The sequence below is a fragment of the Typopeltis vanoorti genome, chromosome 1 (assembly GCF_054136105.1).
Source record: "Typopeltis vanoorti isolate ZY-2024b chromosome 1, IOZ_Tvanoo_1.0, whole genome shotgun sequence".
Classification (NCBI taxonomy): domain Eukaryota; kingdom Metazoa; phylum Arthropoda; class Arachnida; order Uropygi; family Thelyphonidae; genus Typopeltis; species Typopeltis vanoorti.
The window spans coordinates 141183373-141205782 of NC_143549.1; the positions used below are offsets into that span (position 1 = coordinate 141183373).

The 22410-nt window shown below is 36.6% G+C and overlaps 1 protein-coding gene across 1 annotated transcript in view; it reads left to right on the plus strand.

Moving 5' to 3' along the window:
* The window catches only part of LOC150110484 (carboxypeptidase N catalytic chain-like), a 157557-nt gene extending 138628 nt beyond the window's left edge, over positions 1-18929 (plus strand). The window contains exon 9 of the mRNA XM_090399553.1: positions 18008-18929. Within this exon, the coding sequence (XP_090255679.1) occupies positions 18008-18127 (120 nt within the window). The 3' untranslated portion in view covers positions 18128-18929. The remainder of the gene's footprint in view (positions 1-18007) is intronic.
* Positions 18930-22410: the final 3481 nt, after the last annotated feature.

Consider the following 22410-nt stretch of genomic DNA (forward strand, 5'->3'; position numbering starts at 1 on the left):
AGATTAGAGGGTAGCTGATGGACAGATATCAAAGAGTGGTTTTTGGAGAGGTTGAGTCCAGGAGAAGGCAGGTGACCAATGGTGTACCACAGGGTTCAGTACTTTATCCTCTGATGTTTAATTTGTACCTCAGGGATATAGAAAAAGATATGACAGGAAATATTCTGTTATTATTTTATTATTATTATACGGGCACCTCCATCGTGTCCTAAGAATCATTGCTGGAGACCCAATCCATCCACACAATCTGTCATACCCCTCCTTAAACCCATTAACAGACAAAACACTCACAACTGACTCTGGCAACCCATTCCACCCATTCACCACCCTCAAAACACAAAATCTAGGCCTATCACCCTTGATAACCACATTCTTATATACAATCTCCATGTGTGACCTCTTGTTCTCTCCCTTCCTGCCATGTATTGAAAATCTGCAGCACTTCTTCTTCTGCAGCTTCTCCCACTTAAGTGGGGTCACTGTTTGTTATGAGTCTCCTCCACACCTTCCTGTCTTGGGCTGTCACCACATCCAAGTTCTTCATCTTCAAGTCCTCTTCTACCAGCTCCCTCCATCTCTTCTTTGGCCGCCCACGCTTCCGCCTTCCTTGCACATCCATCTGCATGACCCTTCTTCCCACATATTCGTCCTCCCTCCTCATCACATGACCAAACCATCTCAACCTTGCCTCCTGTATTTTCGCTCCTAAGTTCGTAACTTTCACTGTTCCCCTGACATAGTCATTTCTCAGATGATCCTTTCTGGTCACACTGCACATCCACCTAAGCATTCTCATCTCTGCTACTTCCATCCTGCTGATGTTATTTTTCCTCAGGGCCACAGTTTCTATAGCATATGTCATAGCTGGCCTCACTACTGTCCTATAAATTTTGCCTTTCAGATTGATCGGCACCCTCTTATCACATAACACTCCAGCCATCTCCCTCCAGTTCCTCCAACCTGCTTGTATCCTGCATCCCACTTCCTTCTCACCTCCTCCATCTTCTTCCACTGTCGAACCTAAGTATCTAAAGTCTCTCACCTTCCTGATGACATTTCCTTCCAGCTCCAGGTCTGTCTCCTGGCCACCGCCCACTGCGCAACACATATACTCTGTCTTACTTCTGCTCAGTCTCATACCTCTCTCTTCCAGTACTTTTCTCCATCTTTCCAGTTTAGTTTCCGCTTCTTCTCTTGTATATACACACAGCAAGATGTCATCTGCTGCATACAACATTGTCCAAGGTGCATCTTCTCTCACCTCCTCTGTTACCACCTCCATCACAATATTAAACAGAAACGGACTTAATGCTGACCCTTGATGCAAGCCAACTGTTACTTGAAAACTTTCTGTCTGTCCCAAACAGGTCCGAACACTTGTCTTCACATTTCTGTACATTTCCTGCAACAACCTGACATATTTCTCCGGCACCTTCTTCTCCCTCAGACACCTCCAGACTTCTTGCCTTGGCACTCTATCGTATGCTTTCTCCAGATCAATAAATACCAGATGTAGCTCCCTTTGTTTCTCTCGATATTTTTCCATCATCTGTCGTAACCCAAAGATAGCATCTGTTGTTGATCTACCAGGCATGAAGCCAAATTGTTCCTTTGCAATCTCCACCTCCTCCCTCAAAATCTGCAGCACCAATCCTGAAAAAAACCTTTTAATAGTTTATATGTTTCTCTTATGTCTCCTCTTTTTCACCTATCAGCTAGTTTTTGAAACCCACAGACCGTCAGTCTATTCTCATAGGGAATATTCCAAAGTTGTGGAGAAGATATGGCCTCTGGATCTTCTCCACAACTTCTTCCTCCCCACAAAATCCTGGTGTCCAGGATTATATAGGTGAACAATAACCTCTCTATCCCTGCTTATTAATGTATTCTTGAACAACCACATAATCTGATGTGCTATTTTGGCTACCTTTGTAATATTTCTTCTAAACTTCAACTCCCTCTCTATAAACAAAGATCTTCAGTTGCTTTCTGATGATGAAAAGTGGGAGAATAATAAATAGAACTGCTGATGTTAATTCCCTTCAGCAAGATCTGAACAGACTTTTGATTTGGACAAAGGAGTGGAGGTGTAGTTTTAATATTAATAAGTGCCAGGTATTGCATTTTGGAGCGGAAATATAAGACTGTGTACTATAATGATGGTGCTGTACTGCAGGAAGTGGATGAGGTTTGGGAGTGATGGTTGACAGTAGACTGAAGATTAGAGGGCATATTGTTGCAAAGACTGCACATCATAGTGCTGCTGTGATCAGAAGTACACTAATGTGTAGGGATCAGGAGGTGATTAGTCCAGTTAGTCTGACCAGTGCATTAGACAGTGTGGAAACATTGGAGAGTGCCCAGAGACATGTGAGTAATACAATGTCAGGATTCTGGAATGCTGGTTATGAAGAGAGGTTAAAAAATGTGGATTGCAGAGTTTGGTGGAGAGGAGGAAAAGAGGTAATATAATGGAGATGTTTAAGCTAGTGAGAAGATTTTTCAGATTAATCCAGAGGGTATTATAAAAAGAGTAGAAGACAAGAGGGGAAAAACCAGAGGCTATTCCTGGAAGTTATGTAAGGTTCAGTTAAAAGGGGTGTGAGGAGCAGATTTTTTACATGGAGAATTGTAAGTGAACGGAACACATTACTGGAATATGCTGTTAATGCATGGAATGTAAAGGATTTTAAGATTCAGTAGGATAAGTATGAATCTCCCATGATGAGTCTGCTGACTCTGTGGAGGGTGTAATAAGTTCCTGACCTCATCAGTTTCCTGCAATTCAGTTCCATCAATATAGTACACAGCTTGTGATCTCTTCTTTCCAAAGTGAATCACCTTACACTTGGAACATTAAATTGGTAGTCATTTCATCATCATCATGCGTATCAAGGATTTAGGCTTAGCATGGCCTGTTCCGGCCTTAGAAGTCATCGTTTAAGAGGACGTCCTGGTTTCCTAATGGCTTGTACTTTAAGGCTTGTTTTGGTAATCTTTCTGTTTTCATTCTTTGAACGTGTTCCATCCATTTATGTTTATATTTTTTAATTTTTTCTATTACTGGTTCTTGGTTTAATTCTTTCATAATATCTTCATTTCTTTTGTGATCAAATAGGGTATACTTTGCAGTTTTTCTCATAAACTTCATTTCTCCTGTTGTTAATCTTTGTTTGTCTTTTTGTTTTCACTTTCATACATTAAGACTGGTAGGGCTAATGTATTGTATACTTTTAGTCTGGACTTTTGAACTAGGTTTGGTTTTAAATATAGAGTTAATTACACTGTTATTTTTAAATATTTTGCAATTTTTACGTTTATATCTTTTTCATTTTCATATGTGATCATACATCCTAGGTAGTTAAATGAATTCACCTGTTCTAAGATCTTGTTATCTATTACTATTTTAGTTCTTGCTGGATCTTGTCCTTTAAAGGCCATAGTTTTTGATTTTTCTGTTGATGTTATCATACCATAATCTTTGGCTATCTCATTTAGATCTAAAATAGCTTTCTGTAAGTTATCTTCAGAATTTGTAATTATTATTTGGTCATCGGTGAAGAGGAGAGTGTTTAAGTTAACTGTAGGACAAAGTTTCATTGCTTGATGTAAATTTTTATTCCATTTTATTATTATTTCATTTAAGTAGATATTAAAAAGAGTTGCTGAGAGGGGACATCCCTGTCGGACCCCTTGGTTTATCTTTCTCGTATATGATAGCTTGTGATTTAATCTTATTTGTATTTGATTATTTTCATATATACTTGGGATAGCTTTTAGAATATTATTTGGTATTTGTCTTTCTTTTAATATGTTAAATAATATGTTTCTTTTAACTTTGTCAAATGCTTTTTCAAAGTCAATAAATGCAATATGTGTTTCTAAATTATATTCTCTTCTTTTCTCTATTATTAATTTTGGGCAGAAGTTCGGGTCTATACATGATCGTCCTTTTCTAAATCCATTCTGTACTTCTAGAATAAAGTTTTCGGAATATTTCATTAGTTTGTTATTTAAGATTCTGCTATATATTTTGTAACAGGAATTTAGTATACTGATACCTCTATAGTTTTAGGGTCATCTCTATTGCCTTTCTTAAAGATAGGAATCACAATTGCATTTTTCCATTCTATTGGGGGAATACCAGTTGAATAAATTTTATTTAAAAATAATAAGAGTCTTTCTTTGAATCTAGTTCCTGCATATTTATATAGTTCTGAACCTAGTTTATCTTCTCCAGGTGATTTTCCATTTCTTGTTTCTTTCAGGCTGACTTCTAATTCTTCTTGAGTTATTTTCTTTTAATTCTTTTCATTCTTTTCATTTTCATTAATTGTTTGCCAGTTGTCTTTTTTAAAATATTTGTCTGTCCACAATTCTGTGTAGTAATTTAGAAATTCTTCTAATTTCAATTCAGTGTTTAATTTTATGTTTTCTTTGGTATCTGCATTTAAATGTTTCAAAATTTTATATACATTGGGTCTTATTTTATATAAATCATGTTCTAAATTAGAAACAAATTTGTTCCATGATTCTCTGTCTTTTTCTGACTTCTCTTTTAGCTATGACTCTTATTCTTTTATATTCTATTTCATCTTCTAATCTTTTACTGTTTAACCATTTGTGATAGGCTTCTTTTTTTTTTTTTTTTGGTTATTTCTTTCATTGTATCATCCCAGAGTTTCAGTTTTTTCCTTTTATTGTTTTTGGTCTTTCCTAAGCTTTCATTTGCTGCTGCATTTAGTATCGTTTTTATATTAAGCCATTCTATTTCTTCATTTTGTTTTATTTTATCTAGATATTGGTTAATTCTTTGTTCATATAGCCATTGTACAATTGTGTCATTCAATAGTCTAGTTTTATAAACAAATGTTTCAATTTTTCTTTCTGTTCTTGTTACTTGTAGCCATTTAGGTGGTAATCTTAATTTTATTTTAACAAGGAAGTGGTCACTGCTTATTTCATATCTTCTGTGAACTCTAACATCTAGTGAAAATTTTGATGTCTTTTCATTTAATATTATTATTATTATCCATGGAGTCAAAAGGCTCATCATGGGAGGTCCTTCCTAAGAACATAAAGTCTGTCAAGACTCATCGAGGGGAGGTCCCCTCCCTAAGAAACACAAAGTCTATCATACCACTCCTTAAACTCATTAACCGTTCTTGCTCTCACCACTCCATCAGGCAATGCATTCCATGGTTCAACCACCCTCCATGCAAATATGAAGTAATCTAATATTGATTTTCATCCTCTTGCCGCCCAAGTATATTTATGTATGTCTTTATGTTTATAGAAGGAATTCATTATTTTTAGGTTATTATAAACTACAAAGTCAATCAATTTTTTACCATTTCTGTTTAGAGTGTTTTCTTCATATATTCCTATATTATTATTAATTTTCGTGTTTCCAGTTCTTGCATTTAAGTCTCCTGCTAAAATTGTGTAATCATTTTTATTTATTTCATTATATATGTTTTGTAGCTGATTATAGAAATCAATATTATCCTGGTCTCTTCCTTCTTCTGGGGCATATAAACCAATTATTGTTAAATAGCCTCTATTTATTTTTATTCTAGCTTCTATTATTCTTTCATTCCATAATTTATAATGTTTTAACTATTTTGAAAGGGAGGAGTTTTGAATCCAAATCATGACTCCTGCTTGTGCTCTTTGGTCTCTGTCGACTCCACTATATATCACATTAAAATTTTCAGTTCTCATAGTTCCTTTTAATTTCTTTTTTTTTCAGTGATTACTGCTATTTTAAAATTTCTTTCATTTAATAACCGGTTTAATTCTATTTCTTTATATGCTATTCCTCTTACATTCCAGTTTGCTATGTGTATTATATTTTGTTGTCTCCATTTTTGTTTTACCTTTTCCATTCCAGGGTCGTTTCCCATAGATTCAATCCGATTATCTTTTTCTGTCAGCTTACAAGTAGGATTGTGTTCTCCATTTCAGGGGACTAGCCTGACAATGGAATAGTTCAGTGGTAGGGCTGCTACCTTAAGGCTTCTGAACTAGCCTTCTTCCGAATTTAAACCCATAAGAGGAATAGGGTATATTGAAGGGGAAAGAGTAAATTATAGAGAAATTATAGTAAGGTTTATAGAGAGGGCATAGTTGGAAGGCCAGAAATGAAAAGACCCCATGGCCCTCGAGTACTCTAATAGTATAAGGGTCATAAAATAAGAAGAGTTGGCTGATAAGGCCTTATAGGAAAGAATAAAGTAAGTGGATCTTCCTCAAAGTAGAAGAAGGAGAGGATAGATCCAGCTAGGGGTCCATGGGAGTGCCGCTTCCCTTACAATCAAGATGATTGCCCCTTATGGCCCTGTTGGTCCACAAGTCCTTATTCAGTATATTCGGACCACCCCACCATATAACTACACATGCACGCACGTACGCACATGCACACACACACATGGTGGGCTCCCCTATCCGCCACCCAGGGGACGCGCTCTCTAGGGGTTACAGGGTCCCCCGAGGTAGTCATTTACCTTAACCAATACTATAAATCTTTCTTGTAGTATTGCCAATACTACAATAATGTCTTTCTGCAGAATATCTGTATTACTTTCATTTGCCATCATTATTCCCAGTTTAGCATCATCATTTATGTATAAAATTGTACATTTATGTACAATTTTGTACATAAATGATATAGGAAATAACCTGAAAGGAAATATTCAGTTGTTTGCCGATGATGTGAAATTAGGTAGAGTAATAGTTAATCAAGGCGATAGAGAGCTTGCACGATGATTTAAATAGACTATCAGTGTGTGCAAAAGATAATGGGTGTCAGTTTAATGTGGAGAAATGTAGTTATGCATTTCGGGTTAAATAGTTCACATTGATGGCACTGTACTGCACGAAATAGATGAAGCTAGAGGGGTGGTGGTATACAGAGAATTAAATTTTGTTTGTCCATCAGAGGACATATTGCGAAGGTTGCCCATAAGATTACTTGGCTATTCCTCTTTATAAGGCCTTGATACCCACATCTGGATTACTGTGCCTAAGTCTGGTGCGATGGGTTTCTTGGGGATGAGGAAGCAATGGAGAGAATTCAGAGGCGAGTGACCAAGTCATGAGTGGCCTTTTAAATGTTGTCTATGAGGATTGATTGAGGGTGTGTAGATTGCAGAAGTTAGTTGCTAGGAGAGAAAGAGAATTAGATATGATAGAAACATTTAAGTTGCTTAAAGTGTTTTATAGGATAGATACAGGGGAAATGTTTCAGCACTTGGCTAGAGGGACCAGAACAAGGGGGGTCATCCCTGGAAGATGAATAAATGTAGGGGGGGGGTGAGGACTAGATATTTTTCTTGGAGAGTTGTGAATGGGTTGCCAGAATCAGTTTTGAGTGCTTTGTCTGTTAATGGGTTCAAGGAGATGTATGATAGATTGAGTCTCCACTGATGAGTCTCAAGGCTCCATGGATTTGCCTGTTATAATAATAATAATAATAACAGAATATTCCCTGTCATATCTTTTCCTATATCCCTGAGGTTCAAATTAAACATTAGAGGATAAAGTACTGAGCCCTGTGGTACACCACCAGTCACCTGCCTTCTCCTGGACTCAACCTCCTCCATAAACCACTCTTTGATATCTGTCCATCAGCTACCCTCTAATCCAGATCACCAGATTCATCCCCATTTAATCTATCTTCTTAGTCATTCTTGCAGTTCATGGTATTATTAATAATCTGCTCCACATCCATAATTCAAATGAATTCATTTGCTTTCTGTCTTTCTTCTTAATGATGTAGAATTCATATCCATATATCTATCATTGCAAAGATAACTGCTTTAACAATTCCAGCTTCTTCCCAAAGGATCAGACCCTTTGGAAGTGACAATGGGTGACTTCAACTATGGAAACATAGACTGGGAGGAGAAGAGGTTTTGCAGTTACTAAGGAATAATTAGAGCCTCCATAGCTCAGTCAGTATAGACAAAGCCATTTAGTTGGAAAGACCTGAGTTTGGTTCCTGTCTAAGACGTGAGGAACCTTTATCTGGTCTATTTTGGCTAAAAATTTGCCTGTACCCCAGAACAGACAAACCAGTTCCGTGAACACACATGGATTACAGTCAGAAGTACTGCCCTTAGGGGATGCAGCAAGGGGTGTGTGACCTGGCTGCAATAATTAGTTGTAAGTCCCTGCTCATAAGGGGGGGGGGAGGACTCAGCCTGTCCTAGAATGGATGAATGAGTAGGATAGGATAGGAAGGAATAATTACCTGAGGCAGCATGTGATGGAAAATACTAGGGATTTGAGAGTACTAGATCTAGTAACTACATCAGAGAATTTGTCCATAACCAATATGACCACGTGCTCACTAAATGGTGAGAATGATCATATGGTCTTAGCCTGGGAGGTTTCTAAATATGTGGAATTTTCAGTTAAAAGGGGATATGTGTGGAATTTCAGGGTTGGTAGATATGACAAGCTTAAGAGATTGCATGGATCAGTGCCATAGCATGTGAAAGTGCAAAAAAAAAAAGGAGTGGATGTTGATAGTGCATGGGAAGTGGTAAAGGAGGATTTCGGGGAAGTAATTGCAGAATGCTTACCTAGAGTCATGAGAATATATAAAGTGGGAATTAAATGGATGAATACCATCATTAAGCTGGAGCTACAAAAAAAAAAAAAAAGAAATTTGTAGAGGGTATTCAAGGAGAAAGGTGACCAGCACATGTATGAACAGTACAAAACATAGGCTAGAATGATAACCAATGTGGTAAGTAAGGCAAAGCATAGCATGAAAAAAAAAATTTAGCAGTGCACTTTAAAGATAATCGCAGAGTTCTTTCAATATGTTGCAAGTAAAAGGAAGAATGTTTATGCCAGAATGATTTTACTAATTGCCGAAAGTAGGGAGGTAACCGAATCAGCCGAAATAGTAGAATTACTAAGTGAACCATTTGCAAGAGTATATAATCCACTTATACCTATATAGGTATAAGTTTCACTTATACCTATTATCTTTGGGCATATTGATTCAACCAGTGCAAGAAACTCAGCTCTCTTATTACAAATACTCCTTACATTTTAATTCAAACATAATAATCCCTGTGTCTTTGAGGCTGTTTTACCAGCACCAACATTCTCTACTCTAGACATTATTCCACACCTCTCTCTCTCTCTCTCTTCAGTCAGACCATTCCCTTTTCCCCGATCCTGATTGCTATTCATACCCGTCTCATTCTGACCTTTATGCATTCCATCACCTTGCCCTGCTGCAACCACATCTTTCTCCTGTCATACAACCTGTTTGGCTGTATATTCCTGCTTCACAAGTACCTTTGATCGTTAGCTTCATTAACTTCTTGATTCTTCTTTCTCGGAAAACAGTAACCTTTCTAAATGCCCAACACCAAACCATTCCCATGCAGTCCATCAATTTTAACCATTCCAACTTTCTTCAAATTTAAATTCTTACTCTTGTGTCTTGATTTTTAGAACAATTAATTCCTTTGTGTTTTTTAATTGGTTGACATGCATTGGTTGAATAAACATAAACCTGATGTTATAGGCCAGCTTAAATTCCCATACTTCCTCTTGGATTGAGGAATCGCCTCGCCATGAAAGAAGCAACACAGAAAGGAGAAGGGTTGTTGGAATAGCATTTAGTTGGTTATAACCAGCTTAAGTCTTTGGCTTTAAGTTTCTTAACCCCCCCATATCGTATCAGGTAGAATACCTGATACGATATGGGGGGGGGGGGAGACAGTGTTCTCTCTGCAGACTTCCCTCTAGTTCAACACACAAGTTTGTTATGATTTCAAACCGTGGGGTACCAATTCGGATCTTCCTCAGAGATACTCTTTCTGATGTTGTTTACTTCCCCCCCCCCCCACTTGGCAAAGGCTTGAATTAAGATCGCATCACCAGCTTGCTGTTATTCTGTGGAAAACCTCTCAATTCTCATTATCCATATCTGGCTTTCTACCATAATTGCTATTATGAGGTTCCTTTGTACAGAGAGAGAGAGAGAGCAACCTTCTAGTAATTTATCTCTTGATTTGATGTCTTTACATCTTTAACCACAACTTGATACTTCCCCCCACTATATGGTGTGAATTATAAATTAAGAATGCCAAGAAATTATATTCTTGGTTTCATCCTTTATCCATGTGTAGACAAACAAAGTTTGTGCTTGAAGTCACTTCACAACTGGGCTACATATATGGAGGCTGATGACTTCACATCAATTGCCGTGGTATCCCATAATGCAATGCACATATCCTTATGAACATGTATAATGCTATGCATTATGGGAAGGGCCACTACCCAGACTGGTTTTGACCTTTATTGAGGTCTTATCAATGGATCCAGAAGTGATACCAATGATATGACTTCTGCATTGAAGTAATGCAGAAGTCATATTTCCATATACAAGTAGCCAAAAGGTGTCACACCTTATTACTAAAATACTCTGGATTATAGATAGATGTTGAAAGTTTTTTCATTTGGTTATACTATACTTTTAACATTTATATGGTGAGAAAGAGTAGATTTTGTCTCTCCACTCCTACAGTCTCTTTTAATACTTTGGTGATACTTTCGGCTCTTTGCATCCCAACACCTCTATTCCTAGAGTCCTTGTTCTTGGAGGAATTGGAACCATAATTATGCTCAACAATTATATTCTGCATTTAAAAATAAACTTTTAGTCTCTTGACTGAAACAGATCTACTAGTGGTATGAACTATTAGTAGGTGAAAGAAATAATCCAGTAGTGTGGATATGCTACCTGCAAAAATAAAAGTTAGTTGTAGGCAATATAGCCATCATCATTATGTCTTAATCACGTGCTAGTGGAGCAATATTTCTGCCACTAGCACTAGCAAAGTTAGCAAGGAACAACAGATACGAAGATTAATTTTAAATACAGTATTCTTACATACAAAATGAAAGAAATTATACTTATTAAGAGATGTTAGCTGCCATCTCGCTGCAAAAAGACATCAGAAAAGATGTTAGTCAGAGCTGGACTCAGAAAAATACCAAAGTTTTTTTATTTACCATTAACGCTACTGTCAGGATGCGTGAAGCACAAGTGCTTTTCATATTCTCCTTTGTCTGTAATGAGAGTTATTCGAGAAAGGGAGTTTTGTGAGCAATTAAGCTCGCCCTCTGGGGTCAGTTGTATTAGGTATGATCAGTTGGGAGTAGAATAGCCTTCGGTCTTTTATATTTGTGGTGATCTGTTTCATTGTAATTGACAGCTTGTACAATCAGCGGGTTTGAGTGCAAACTTGACTTGACAAAGAATTTTTCTGCGAGATTGCAGAGAAGGGAGGAAATGTATGGAATGCCAGTTTCTCGATGAATCTGTGAATTTCTGATAAACCATGGGCGTCCAGGATCATCCTCAGGCATTTATTTTGAATTCTTTGTAGTTGTGAAATGTTTGATTGTGAAGTGTGACTCCATGCTGGTGAGGCATAGGTAATAACTGGACGTATGACCATACAGTAAAGTAGTAATTTATTTTGTAAGTTTAATTTGCTCTTGCAGTTGATCATTGAGTAGAGCTGCACAATGACTTTGGAAGTCTTGGAGTCAATGAGATTGATGTGTTTTCTAAAAAGGAGTTTCTTGTCCAGTAATACCCCAAGGTATTTGGTCTCAGATTGCCATGGAATCTTTTGACCAGAGAGCAAGATGTCTTCTTTAATGCAGACCTTTGTTGTGGAGAACAGCATGGCTCAGCTTCTGAGGGGGTTCACCTGAATCCTCCAGTTGGTGAACCAGTTTTCTAGTGCATTGATACTTCCTTGGAGTCTAGTGATTGCTAGGCGAGGGATGAGCGACCTTGCTAGAATAGTGGTGTCATCGGCATAAAGGGCCGTAATGGTTGTTCTTGAGTTAAGAGGGATGTCTGATACGTAAGTTGTGAAAAGTATTGGGGCCAGGAGAGAACCTTGAGGTACTCCAGCCAGGATTTTGTGCCTTGACACAATTCCGTTGAGTTTTACTTGCATGCATCTTTCACTAATGTATGAGTATGAGTTTCATTAGTTTAATTGGGATATTGTTTTCAATTAGTTTTATGATAAGGCCTTGATGCCAGACCTTATCAAAGGCCTTGGCAACATCCAAAAATACAGCAGCAGCAGTGTGAAGGTGCCAGTTAAAACCATGGGTGATATGTTCTGTTAGTCAGTGAATTTGCTGCACTGTGTTGTGAGCCTTGCGAAACCCAAATTGCTCATTTGGAATTATTTTCTGTTTGTCCACTGCTGATTGTAGTCTTGATAGGATGACCTTTTCTGTTACTTTGCCAAGGCAGGAAAGAAGACTGATGGGCCTGTAGCTTTGGGGAAGTTGTGGGTTATTACCAGGCTTTTTCAGAGGTATAATGTCAGCGATTTTCCAATTTGTGGGAAAGTACTGGAATCTTAAAATGGAATTGGTAATATTAACTGGTCCGTGCGGTTAGCCTAGTGGCTTTGCACTTCGCAACCATATGCCTGGGGAAGGAGTGTCCTAGGTTCTATTCCCGTCGGAGACGTGAGGAGCTGAAGGATCTTCCTCAGCCATAGCCAAGTTAGCCGGTCTTGGGCGCAGGCAGTAGGGTTTTTTCCACCAGTTTATCTGGTGTTTTTCATCCCGCAAGCAGGCAAACCGGCCCTGTGAACACACAGGGATACAGCCAAGAATACCTTGAGGCATAGGAGTGGCCATTCTATCCTCATATTTCGGTTATGAAATCCAAGCATGCTTGGAAGGTTGTGGGCCTTAAAGGCCTGTTAAAACCATTGGGATAGATAGAATATTAACTAGATGAATTATGGCTTTCCTTGAGAGTAGCTTTATTATTCTGTTGGTAATGCCGTCGGGGCTGGAAGCCTTTTTGTTCTTCAGATTGGATATAATATTGATTATTTCTGTTGGAGATGTGGGGGTGATGGTTTCTGAATCATCCTTAGGCTGACTTAGTGCATTTCTAACTTTACGATGAACTTTGTGAATAAGATTGACATTTAAATTTGCGTAAGATGGGCTGCATTGATTTTCCAGATTGTCAATTAGGGCTTCTACTTTTTCTTCATCTGTGTGTGCGCAATTCCAAGATTGGTCTTTAAAGGGGGAAGTGGTTGTCTTTTGGTACGAAGAGATTTTACAAACTTCCACATGGAGTTATCTTCTGGGTTGATTTCCATGAGTTTGGAATTCCTGTGTATCTGGAGGGCTTCTCGAACCTGTTTGTTCAGGTTGTTTAAGGTTGTTTTGTCCTGCGGGGGCTCTAGTGTTGTGATATCATTTTCTGGCTTTGTTTTTGGCCCTAACCAGGTCCATTATCTCTTCTGGGATCCAGTTGGATGTGTGGAAAACAGTAATATTAACTAGATCAATTATGGCTTTTCTTGGGAGTAGCTTTATTATTCTAGGTCTATGTCTTCTTTTTTGCGAATGACAGGAGGTGGGCCAATGTGGACTGGGAGAACCTTAGAGAGCTTGTCCCATGCTAAGAAAGAATGATGGGGAGAGATGGGATTATGATCTGAGTTAAGCTCTTCTAATGTCTCCAACTGGAATTGATATCTGATGTTCCTGAGGATAACTATGTCTAGTACTTCAGAACTTCCTAATGGGCTGTAGTGGGTGGTGGCTCAGTGGGTCCAGCTACTATTGATGAGTCGAGTGATATGTAGTTGAATAAGGTACGGCCTTTGGAGTTGATTGATGAACTGAACCAAGACGTATGTTTGGAGTTGAGGTCTCCTGCTATAATTATGGAATCCGTGGAACCGAGGATGGAGTCTAAGTCTGCTGTCAATAGAGGAATGCCAGGAGGATTGTATGTATGCTGCGTAGATTTTGAGTTTGCCAGCATTATTTGTGTGCACCTCTACACCTGTCACTTCAAGGTTTAAAGTTTGAGGGCTGGTCAATGCATTGTGGCTCAAATAATTTTTAATAAAAATAGCTGTGCTGCCACCACTATAGTTAAGTCTGTCTGTCCTATATAGAATATAACTTCTTAGTCTTTTGTTGTTTGATGGTCTGAGGTGGGATTCACTAATCAAGATTATGTCTGGATTGTATCTCTTTGCGAATTCTTATAGCTCAAGAATTTTATTTGTTAAGCCATTGGCATTCCATGCTGTTATCATGAGGGAATTCGGTTTGAATTTTTTAAACATTATAGAGAGCTGTTAATATGGGTTGGGTTTCTAGATAAATTCTCTTTCTGGAAGTTGAGGTGCTTGCTTTGCTGAATTCATGCAGCATTGTTGCAAGTGAAGAGGTTAGAGCTGAGGAGTTTGGAGCTTGTTTTCTCTTGCGATGAAGGAGTCTGAGTTCGTACTGCCTCCACATATGATTTGGACATGGATGAAGGTTGAGTGCCTTCCTGTGCTGCTGAATGTGAGGTGGTTATGATCTGGAGGGCGACCTGCTTGGTTGTTTATGGTGTCATTGCTTGGAGGAGTGTGGTTTGTTCTTGTTGATCCACAGTTTTTGGATGGAAAAGGCATCCCTTGTAATTGGCAGGATATGGTCCTCTACAGTTGGCACAGCAGGCAGGTGTGGATCTGGGCTTGGTGCAGGAGTTGGTTTGGTGACCCTCACCACATTTCAGGCATCTGTACGCAGCTCTGCACTGCTTTTGGGCGTGCCCAAACCTTGGGTATCTGTGACACTGCCCTGCTGATGCCTTCTTCCTTAGAGGTTCAGTTGTAATTTTGAGCTTACAAATGTCAGTTACTTCATAAATTCTTTTTTTATGTATTGTTGATTTCGATCAACACCAGCTTCATTGGCCTTTTATCTGACCTCAGCATCCTACTGACTTTGATTGGGGTCAATCCTTGATGATGAGGTTAGCTGTGATCTCATTAGTTGAGATGCCCTCAGCAACCCTTCTTAGAACCACTTTTAGATTTTTCTCGCTAGCTAGCATGAAGGTGTGGAAGGGCAATTTGGAGTTGTCCAGCATTTTTGTCATCATGCGATAATCTGTAACAGTGGTAGGATGAATCTTTGCACTCTCGTCAGTATTTCTTGCCCAGGAGAAATTGATATTTTGTTCCCCTAGGGTAGTGGTCTCCAAACTTTATTGATTGCGTACCACAAGACAGAAAAAATAAATAGCGCATACTCCCAATTGATTGAGAGAGTTTCTTTGGAGGAAATGTTTTTAACCAGTTATCCATTTTGTGAAGGTTAATTTGTAAAATTTAAATATAATTAATTTACTATTGATAATATCAAACACTTAAAAAAAATGTAAGCAATTTTGATAATATTAATTCACTATTTCTAGTGTAAATGTAAAAGTAAGCACAAAAAGGCATTGGAATTGCACAGAAAATCAATACTTAAACTAATACTAATAGTCAAATAATTAATACAACTGTGGTGTCATCTGTAGATAGCAGGATATCTAAGCAATTTTCCTTCTCTAGTTGGGCTTGTCAACACTAGGATGCTCTACAAATAATGGAAATGATAAGAAGTAAGAGCTTTACTCCCTTTTTTAAAAACCATGACAGCTTTGCCACGGATGATTATGTGTGCAAAGTCGCCCATGTGCGCTACTCGCAAATTTAAGTTTGCAGGATCTTTATAACGTCTTTGTCTATATTAGATATATGTTTAATTGATGAAAGAAAGTAATATTCTTTATCTTTAATTAATTACTTAATTTTTTTTCCTATCAATATAAAACTTTTTTTGACGAACCCCCCACGTATCGACTCGCGTACCCCTTGGGGTACGCATGCCACACTTTGGAGATCACTGCTCTAGGGAACCTTGACACTGTGGTCCATTTTTCTTTATCTCGAAGGATAACTGGAGGGATCTTTTCTTTTCTATCTTGGGTGACTTGAGTGTCGAGTGTTGTTGCATCCTCTTCCATTTCATCTACAGATGTTCTACGTCTCTTATTAGATTGTTCCTCCTGCAAGCAATCGAACTGTTCTGGGAGTCTTTTTAGGTGGAACAGGTGTAAAGTCCCCTTCCGTGTCCACATCATCTTCTTCCGTGTCATTAATTTGAGTAAAGAGATTCAGACAACCAGGATATTCCATTTCAAATTTCTTTAGTATGAATTTAAGAATGTCAAGTGACATATCTTTGTTTAAATTTGAATGGCATCCTTAATGTCTTTTACGTTCTCCATCCTTGCACACCGTTTGTAATCAAGAAATATTACAACGTCTTTAAATATTCCTGTCTACCTTGGGAGGGTTTACTGACAAATCCCGTAGACTCACACAAGAGTCTACCAGCTAAACAATATATAATCGCAAAAATAGTCACAAAATGAAGAAAGCTTACCTCTAAATATCATTCGGAAATCCCGAAAATATCACACTAATCAAAACGCGTGACTAATAATAAATACACGTAAACGCTAACTAACGCCATCTTTTTTCTCCACCCAACCCCAAAAAATTCACACCAGCTTGTGGGAAGAAATTACTGAAATTCATTACCAAAGTTGAATCAATACAAAATCCATATATTTTTCATATACAACTAGCAGAAAAGGTTTAGTGCCTGATTATCAAAATGCTCTGGATCAGAAGTAATTGTAGAAAGTGTTTTCACTTGGTTACAAAGTGAATTATACTTGCCAAGAAATTATATTCTTTTTAAATTCTTTACCAAAATGTAAGCAAAGTTTTCGTGTGAAGTGTTTTCTTATTATTTTCATGTGAAGTGCTTCTTATGATTAAAAGGTGGTTCACAGTATAAGGTTATTATATAAAGTTCACCTTGTTATTAAAGTCATGTCTTTGTGACATGATTTTAATAAAGAGAGATAATAACTTTCTTATTCCTATTTGTTGGTGTATTTTTCAACCTCACACATGATTGTTGTAAAAAGTTTTCGCACTTGGTTAAGTAAATACTAATTGCCAAGAAATTATATTTTTGTTTAATCCTTTGCCCAAGTGTATGCAAACAAATTTTGCATGTGAAAATCTTCAAAACTTGGCCACTTGTTATTAAAATCATATCTTTGTGACATGATTTTAATAATAAAGTGATAACCCCTCTTTGCTACTATTATATATAAAAAATAATATGATGTCTGTGTTAATTCAACCTTCATATGATGCTCAACTAGGGAAAGTGATAGTAATAAACAAGTAGCCTAGTTGTGAATATTTTCACATGCAAAATTTGTTTGCATACACTTGGGTAAAGGATTAAATAAGAATATAATTTCTTGGCAATTATAATTTACTTAAACAAGTCCAAAAACTTTTTACAACAAATCATGTGTGGGTGTTGAAAAACACACCAACAAATAGGAATAAGAAAGTTATTATCTCTCTTTATAAGGCTTTGATTATGGCTAGATATGACTAGTATACACATATTTGGAACTTGGGCTTCTTAAAGATGAGGAGTGGTGAAGAGGATCCAGAGGCAGGCAGTAGCATGTTTCTGGAAGGATATATTAAAGGTTTCTAGTTCACAAAATTTGGTTGATAGGACAAAAAAGAAAGAAAGAAATGTCATAGAAACATATAAGTTACTGAATGGGTTTTATGGAATAGCTGTAGAAGAAATTTCCATCAGATGAATAAAATTTTTAATAATGAGTCCCTCCTGAAAGTTGAATACAGTGTTGTAGCTATTAAGAGTATAAGTATAGTGGAATAACAATACAGTAGCTAAAGTAGGGATGTGAGAACTAGATTACTGGAAGAGTGATTAACAAGTGGAATGAATTACCAGAGATGGCCATAAGTGCACTGCTAGTGATCAGTTTAAGGAGAAGTATAATAGGTGTCATGTAAATAACAGTTAGTATAGTTTTCCTGTGATAGTCTTCAATCTCTACAGAGATGCCCAGATAATAATGATCTCTCTCTTTCTCTCTCTTTCATTTACTTGCTCTCTCACTCACTCACTCTCTCTCGCTCTCACACACACACACACGCATGTCAAGCACCATTAAACTTTTTTAAAGTTGTTTCATAGTATTTCTTAATTTACTTTGATCTTTTTATTTTTACAGACTGTGACAAATTCTTCTCCAAAATTTCAAAGAGAATATAATGAAGAAGAGACCGACTTATCTAATCAGGAACTTGCTAAATTTTTAATGTATCTTCGTCAGTTCCAGAGAACACGATAATGACTAGCACTTGCTTTCTTGGTATATATACGGTTCATATTGGATGTGCAGAACTCGTACATCATTCATTTTACTTAATTTCTTTTCTGCTGTATTTAATTTTGGAATTTTTTTTATGTGGACTAAATATATATGTTTAAAAACATCTTAGTTTCTATAAATACCTTCAGCAAGCTTTAAGTAAAGAATAACATTAATATCTTTCAAGCAATGTTTAAAAACCTCTACAAAGCAATTGTGTATATGAGAGAGAGAGCAAATAGTCTGACAAGAACATGTTAATAAAACGTACAGCACTATATTTTTGGAAATAATGTGAAATAGAATTGTTGTTATTCAGAAGTGTTCTATATTGCCATTTTGAATAGTTGTATTTGCTATTATCTGAAATGATTGATTTACTTACTAAAGAAATTAAAAATGAAGTATATGATAAATGAAAAAAAAAATCAGTAAAATATGGCTGTTTTGGAAACATAGAAGTATATTGAGAAAATATTAAAATTATACAATTCTCTTGATTATACTTAAAAATAGTGCCAGTTTCATCATGTTTGTAATGATGACAACTAAGGAATTTCTGTAAATTTGTGTATTTTTTTTTTTATTTACTTTGTTTATGTGTAGTTAGTTAATATAACTACAAATGCAAATCTGGAAATATACAGAAATGGAAACAGTCATTCCTCACATACATAAATTATTAATGAACAACTGATTACCATTAATAAAGCAAATTTCATTCACTAGTTATTGTAAAATATTAAACAAATGAAAATATTAAAAAAAAGTTTTTTTAATTATTTTCACAGAAGCTTCCATTATTTGCATGTGTAAAAATAAATAAAATAATCATTAATTATTTTTAAAAATGTTAAAATGTGCATGGCTATTTATTATTATGATTATTATTAATACCAGACCTCCATGGGGTCAAATTACTCATTGTGGGAGTCACACTCTGTTACAGACAAAGCCCATCAAACTGTATTTTAAACTCATTCATCAGCCACTATACATGCTGCAAAGAACCTGCTCCTTATGTCTCTGCTCACACCCTCCTTATACAGCCTCCTGGGATGTCCCCCTTGTCCCTCCCTTCCCCTATTTTGTGAAAAATTTCTTCCACATTAACCTGGTGACAACATTTTACCAACTATCTCAATCATATCATCTCTCTTCCTCCTATTCACAAGGCTTTGCAAACTGCATTCATTCAATCTGTCTTCATATTCCAAAGACAAGTTACCATCTTAATCAGTCTTCTCTGAACCATTTTCAATATATCCTCATCACCATGAAAGCCAGAGGATCAAAAATATGTACACAATAATCCATACAAGGTCTGATATTTGTTAATATAGTTTAGCTTGTTTATTTCAACATCTGTGGTATGCACATAAAGTGAAAGCATGCATTTGATGATTAACAATCAACTTGAGTGACAATAAATTTAGTTTAATCCTTTATCCAAGTGTGAGCAAACAAAGTTTGCGCCTGAAAGTATCTTCAGGACTGGGTTAAGGTGGTACACACCAGGGCAACTCGTTGCAAAGGTGAGCAAGCTACCAACACTCCTATCCTAGTATCTCCTATAATGCAAAACACATCTCCTTGCGGATATGTCTATTGTTATGCATTAAGGGAAGGGCCACTACCCATTTCAACAACTTGAGTGACATATCATTATTTCTATTTTTAAAGTTTTATTATAAGACATGATATCATTTTGAATCATGGGAATTTCCCACCCCCTTCCAGCTTGACTTACAACGCAGTTTATACAAAACTTAAGTTGCAGTATTCATTAGTAGCACAACATTTTATTAATAATCATGTGGCCTGACTGGGGATCTTCATTTTTTTTGCTGAATGAGGCAAAGTTGGGGAGAATTATAAGTAGCACTGCTGATCTTAATTCCCTTCAGCAAGATCTGAATAGACTTTTAATTTGGACAAAGGAGTAGGGTTGTAGTTTTAATGGAGTGCAGAAAAATATGACTGTATAATATATTGATGGTGTTATACTGCAGGAAGTGGATGAGATTTGGAAGTGATGGTTAACAGTAGACTGATGTTAGAAGGCATATTGCAAGGGTTGCAAAGACTACACATCATAGTGCTGCTATGATAAGAAGTACACTAACATGTAGGAATAAGGAGGTGGTTGTGCCACTGTATAATGCACTGGTCAAACCACACTTGGACTATTGTGCTCAATCTGGTCACCTGGTTTTTGCTGTGATGTGGAAACATTGGAGAGGATCCAGAAACATGTAACACAATATCAGGACTCTGGAATGCTATGGAGAGAGAGGAAAAACCAGAGGCCATTCCTGGAAATTATGTAAGAGTGTGGTAAAGAGGAGGTGTGAGAAATAGATTTTTTTTTTATGGAGAATGTCACTGAATGGAATGTATTACCAGAATGTGATGTTAATGCAAGGAGTATTAAGGATTTTAAGATTCGGTATGATAAATATGTTGTCAGTTGGATGAACCGACCTCCCACAGTGAGTCTGCTAACTTCATGGAGGACACAATAATAATAATAATAAACAAGTGCTATTCTATATTAACATTTATTGGAAAAGTTTTCTGTGTATTTACAAAACAAGAAAAAGTACGATAAGCTGCATGGCATTCAAACCTTATAAGCAGTAGATTAGAAAAGAAACATGGCAGGATGGAAATGTAGAAGAAGTAACAGAGGTAAGCTCACTCCACGACAATGAAGGTAGCATGGATTAATGTCTGTAAATTAAACTCTAAACAGTATGAGGTAGCAGCTTACATTTGCTACCTCCTCCTAGCCCAGACTGTGAAGGCAGTGTATTAGTGCTTGCGAATTGTACCTGTTTTTCAGTGGAGGATAGATCTTTTTCCCACCTCAGTTTCCCACCGACTAATTCATTTTCAGTGAAAATGCCCTTATAAAGGCTGCTCTCATTTCCCCAACATGCTTTGAACACAATTTTGGTTGAGAGATGAGCGGTCAGAAGTGACTGCTGTGGATGTGCTCTCAGATATTGAGTTTTGTTATTATACATAACTGTAAATATTGTCTAATGTGGTTCTCATATATTTGATTATAAAAGTAATTACTATTAAACAAAAGTAAACAAAGAAAAGATCAGTAATGACTAACTGCCTCTGAAGTAACTGTGGTATTAAAATTACACTAAAAATTGTTAATTATATTAAATTAATAGTGTACTGTTAATAGAGTGTATTCAATGTTGAAAGTTTTTTCACTTGGTTACACTATAAATTAAAGATGTCAAGAAATTATATACTTGGTCATGTAGGTCATTAGCCTCTATATACAAATAGGTCAGTCGTGAAGATACTTCATGCACAGACATTATTTGCTTACACTTGGATAAAGGATTAAATTAAAAATATATATTTTCTTGACATCTTTAATTTATAGTTTAACCAAGTGAAAAATCATTTGATATCTTTCTCTAATCTAGAGTATTGTAATAATAAGGGTTGTGATACCTTTGGGCTACTTGTATATGTGAGATATATGCCTTCTGCATTACTTCAACCTTGTATCTTTTCTGGATCCTACTGATGACATTGATAATGTTTGTCTTAGGGCTTGCTTGCTTGCTTCCTGGGGAGTAGAGAGGCTCTGCTTGGCATTGGGTATCTGCTTGTCTCTGAGTGGAACCACTGGTGAAATTCAGGTCAGGAGTGATGAGTTTTTAGTGATCCTTTAGGATCACTCACTGAGATTTAGAGTGATCTTGTAGATCACTCTAAATGTCAGGGCAGTTGATGTGAAGTCATTAGCCTCTATACAAGTAGATACTTTACGCACAAACATTGCTTGCTTACACTTGGATAAAGGATTAAACTATTTCTTGGCATCTTTAATATTTAGTGTATACAATAATTATTGTTTATCTTGCCAGAATTTTAATATTGCAAGTTTCAAATGGAATTAACTGCAGTCATGATATTAGCAGTAAGACTGGTTTATATTCATTAAAGTAATGAATTTAATCAGTGAAGTTCAGCCATAAGTACAGTTGATTATTGAAATGTATCTCACTTAAAAATGACTAAATAATTTATTACATGCATAACTAAGGATAAAATTTCACTTGTTTTTTTTTTTTTTTTTTTTTTTTTTTTTTTTTTCCCATGAGTATGACCAAGAGGAGAGAAATTTATGTTGAATTATAAAGTAGGTGATTAATCTTAGAAATTAGCTTAGGGCATTTCCGTGGATGGAAAAATTGAAAGGTAAAAGATCACCACTGCATGGGAAC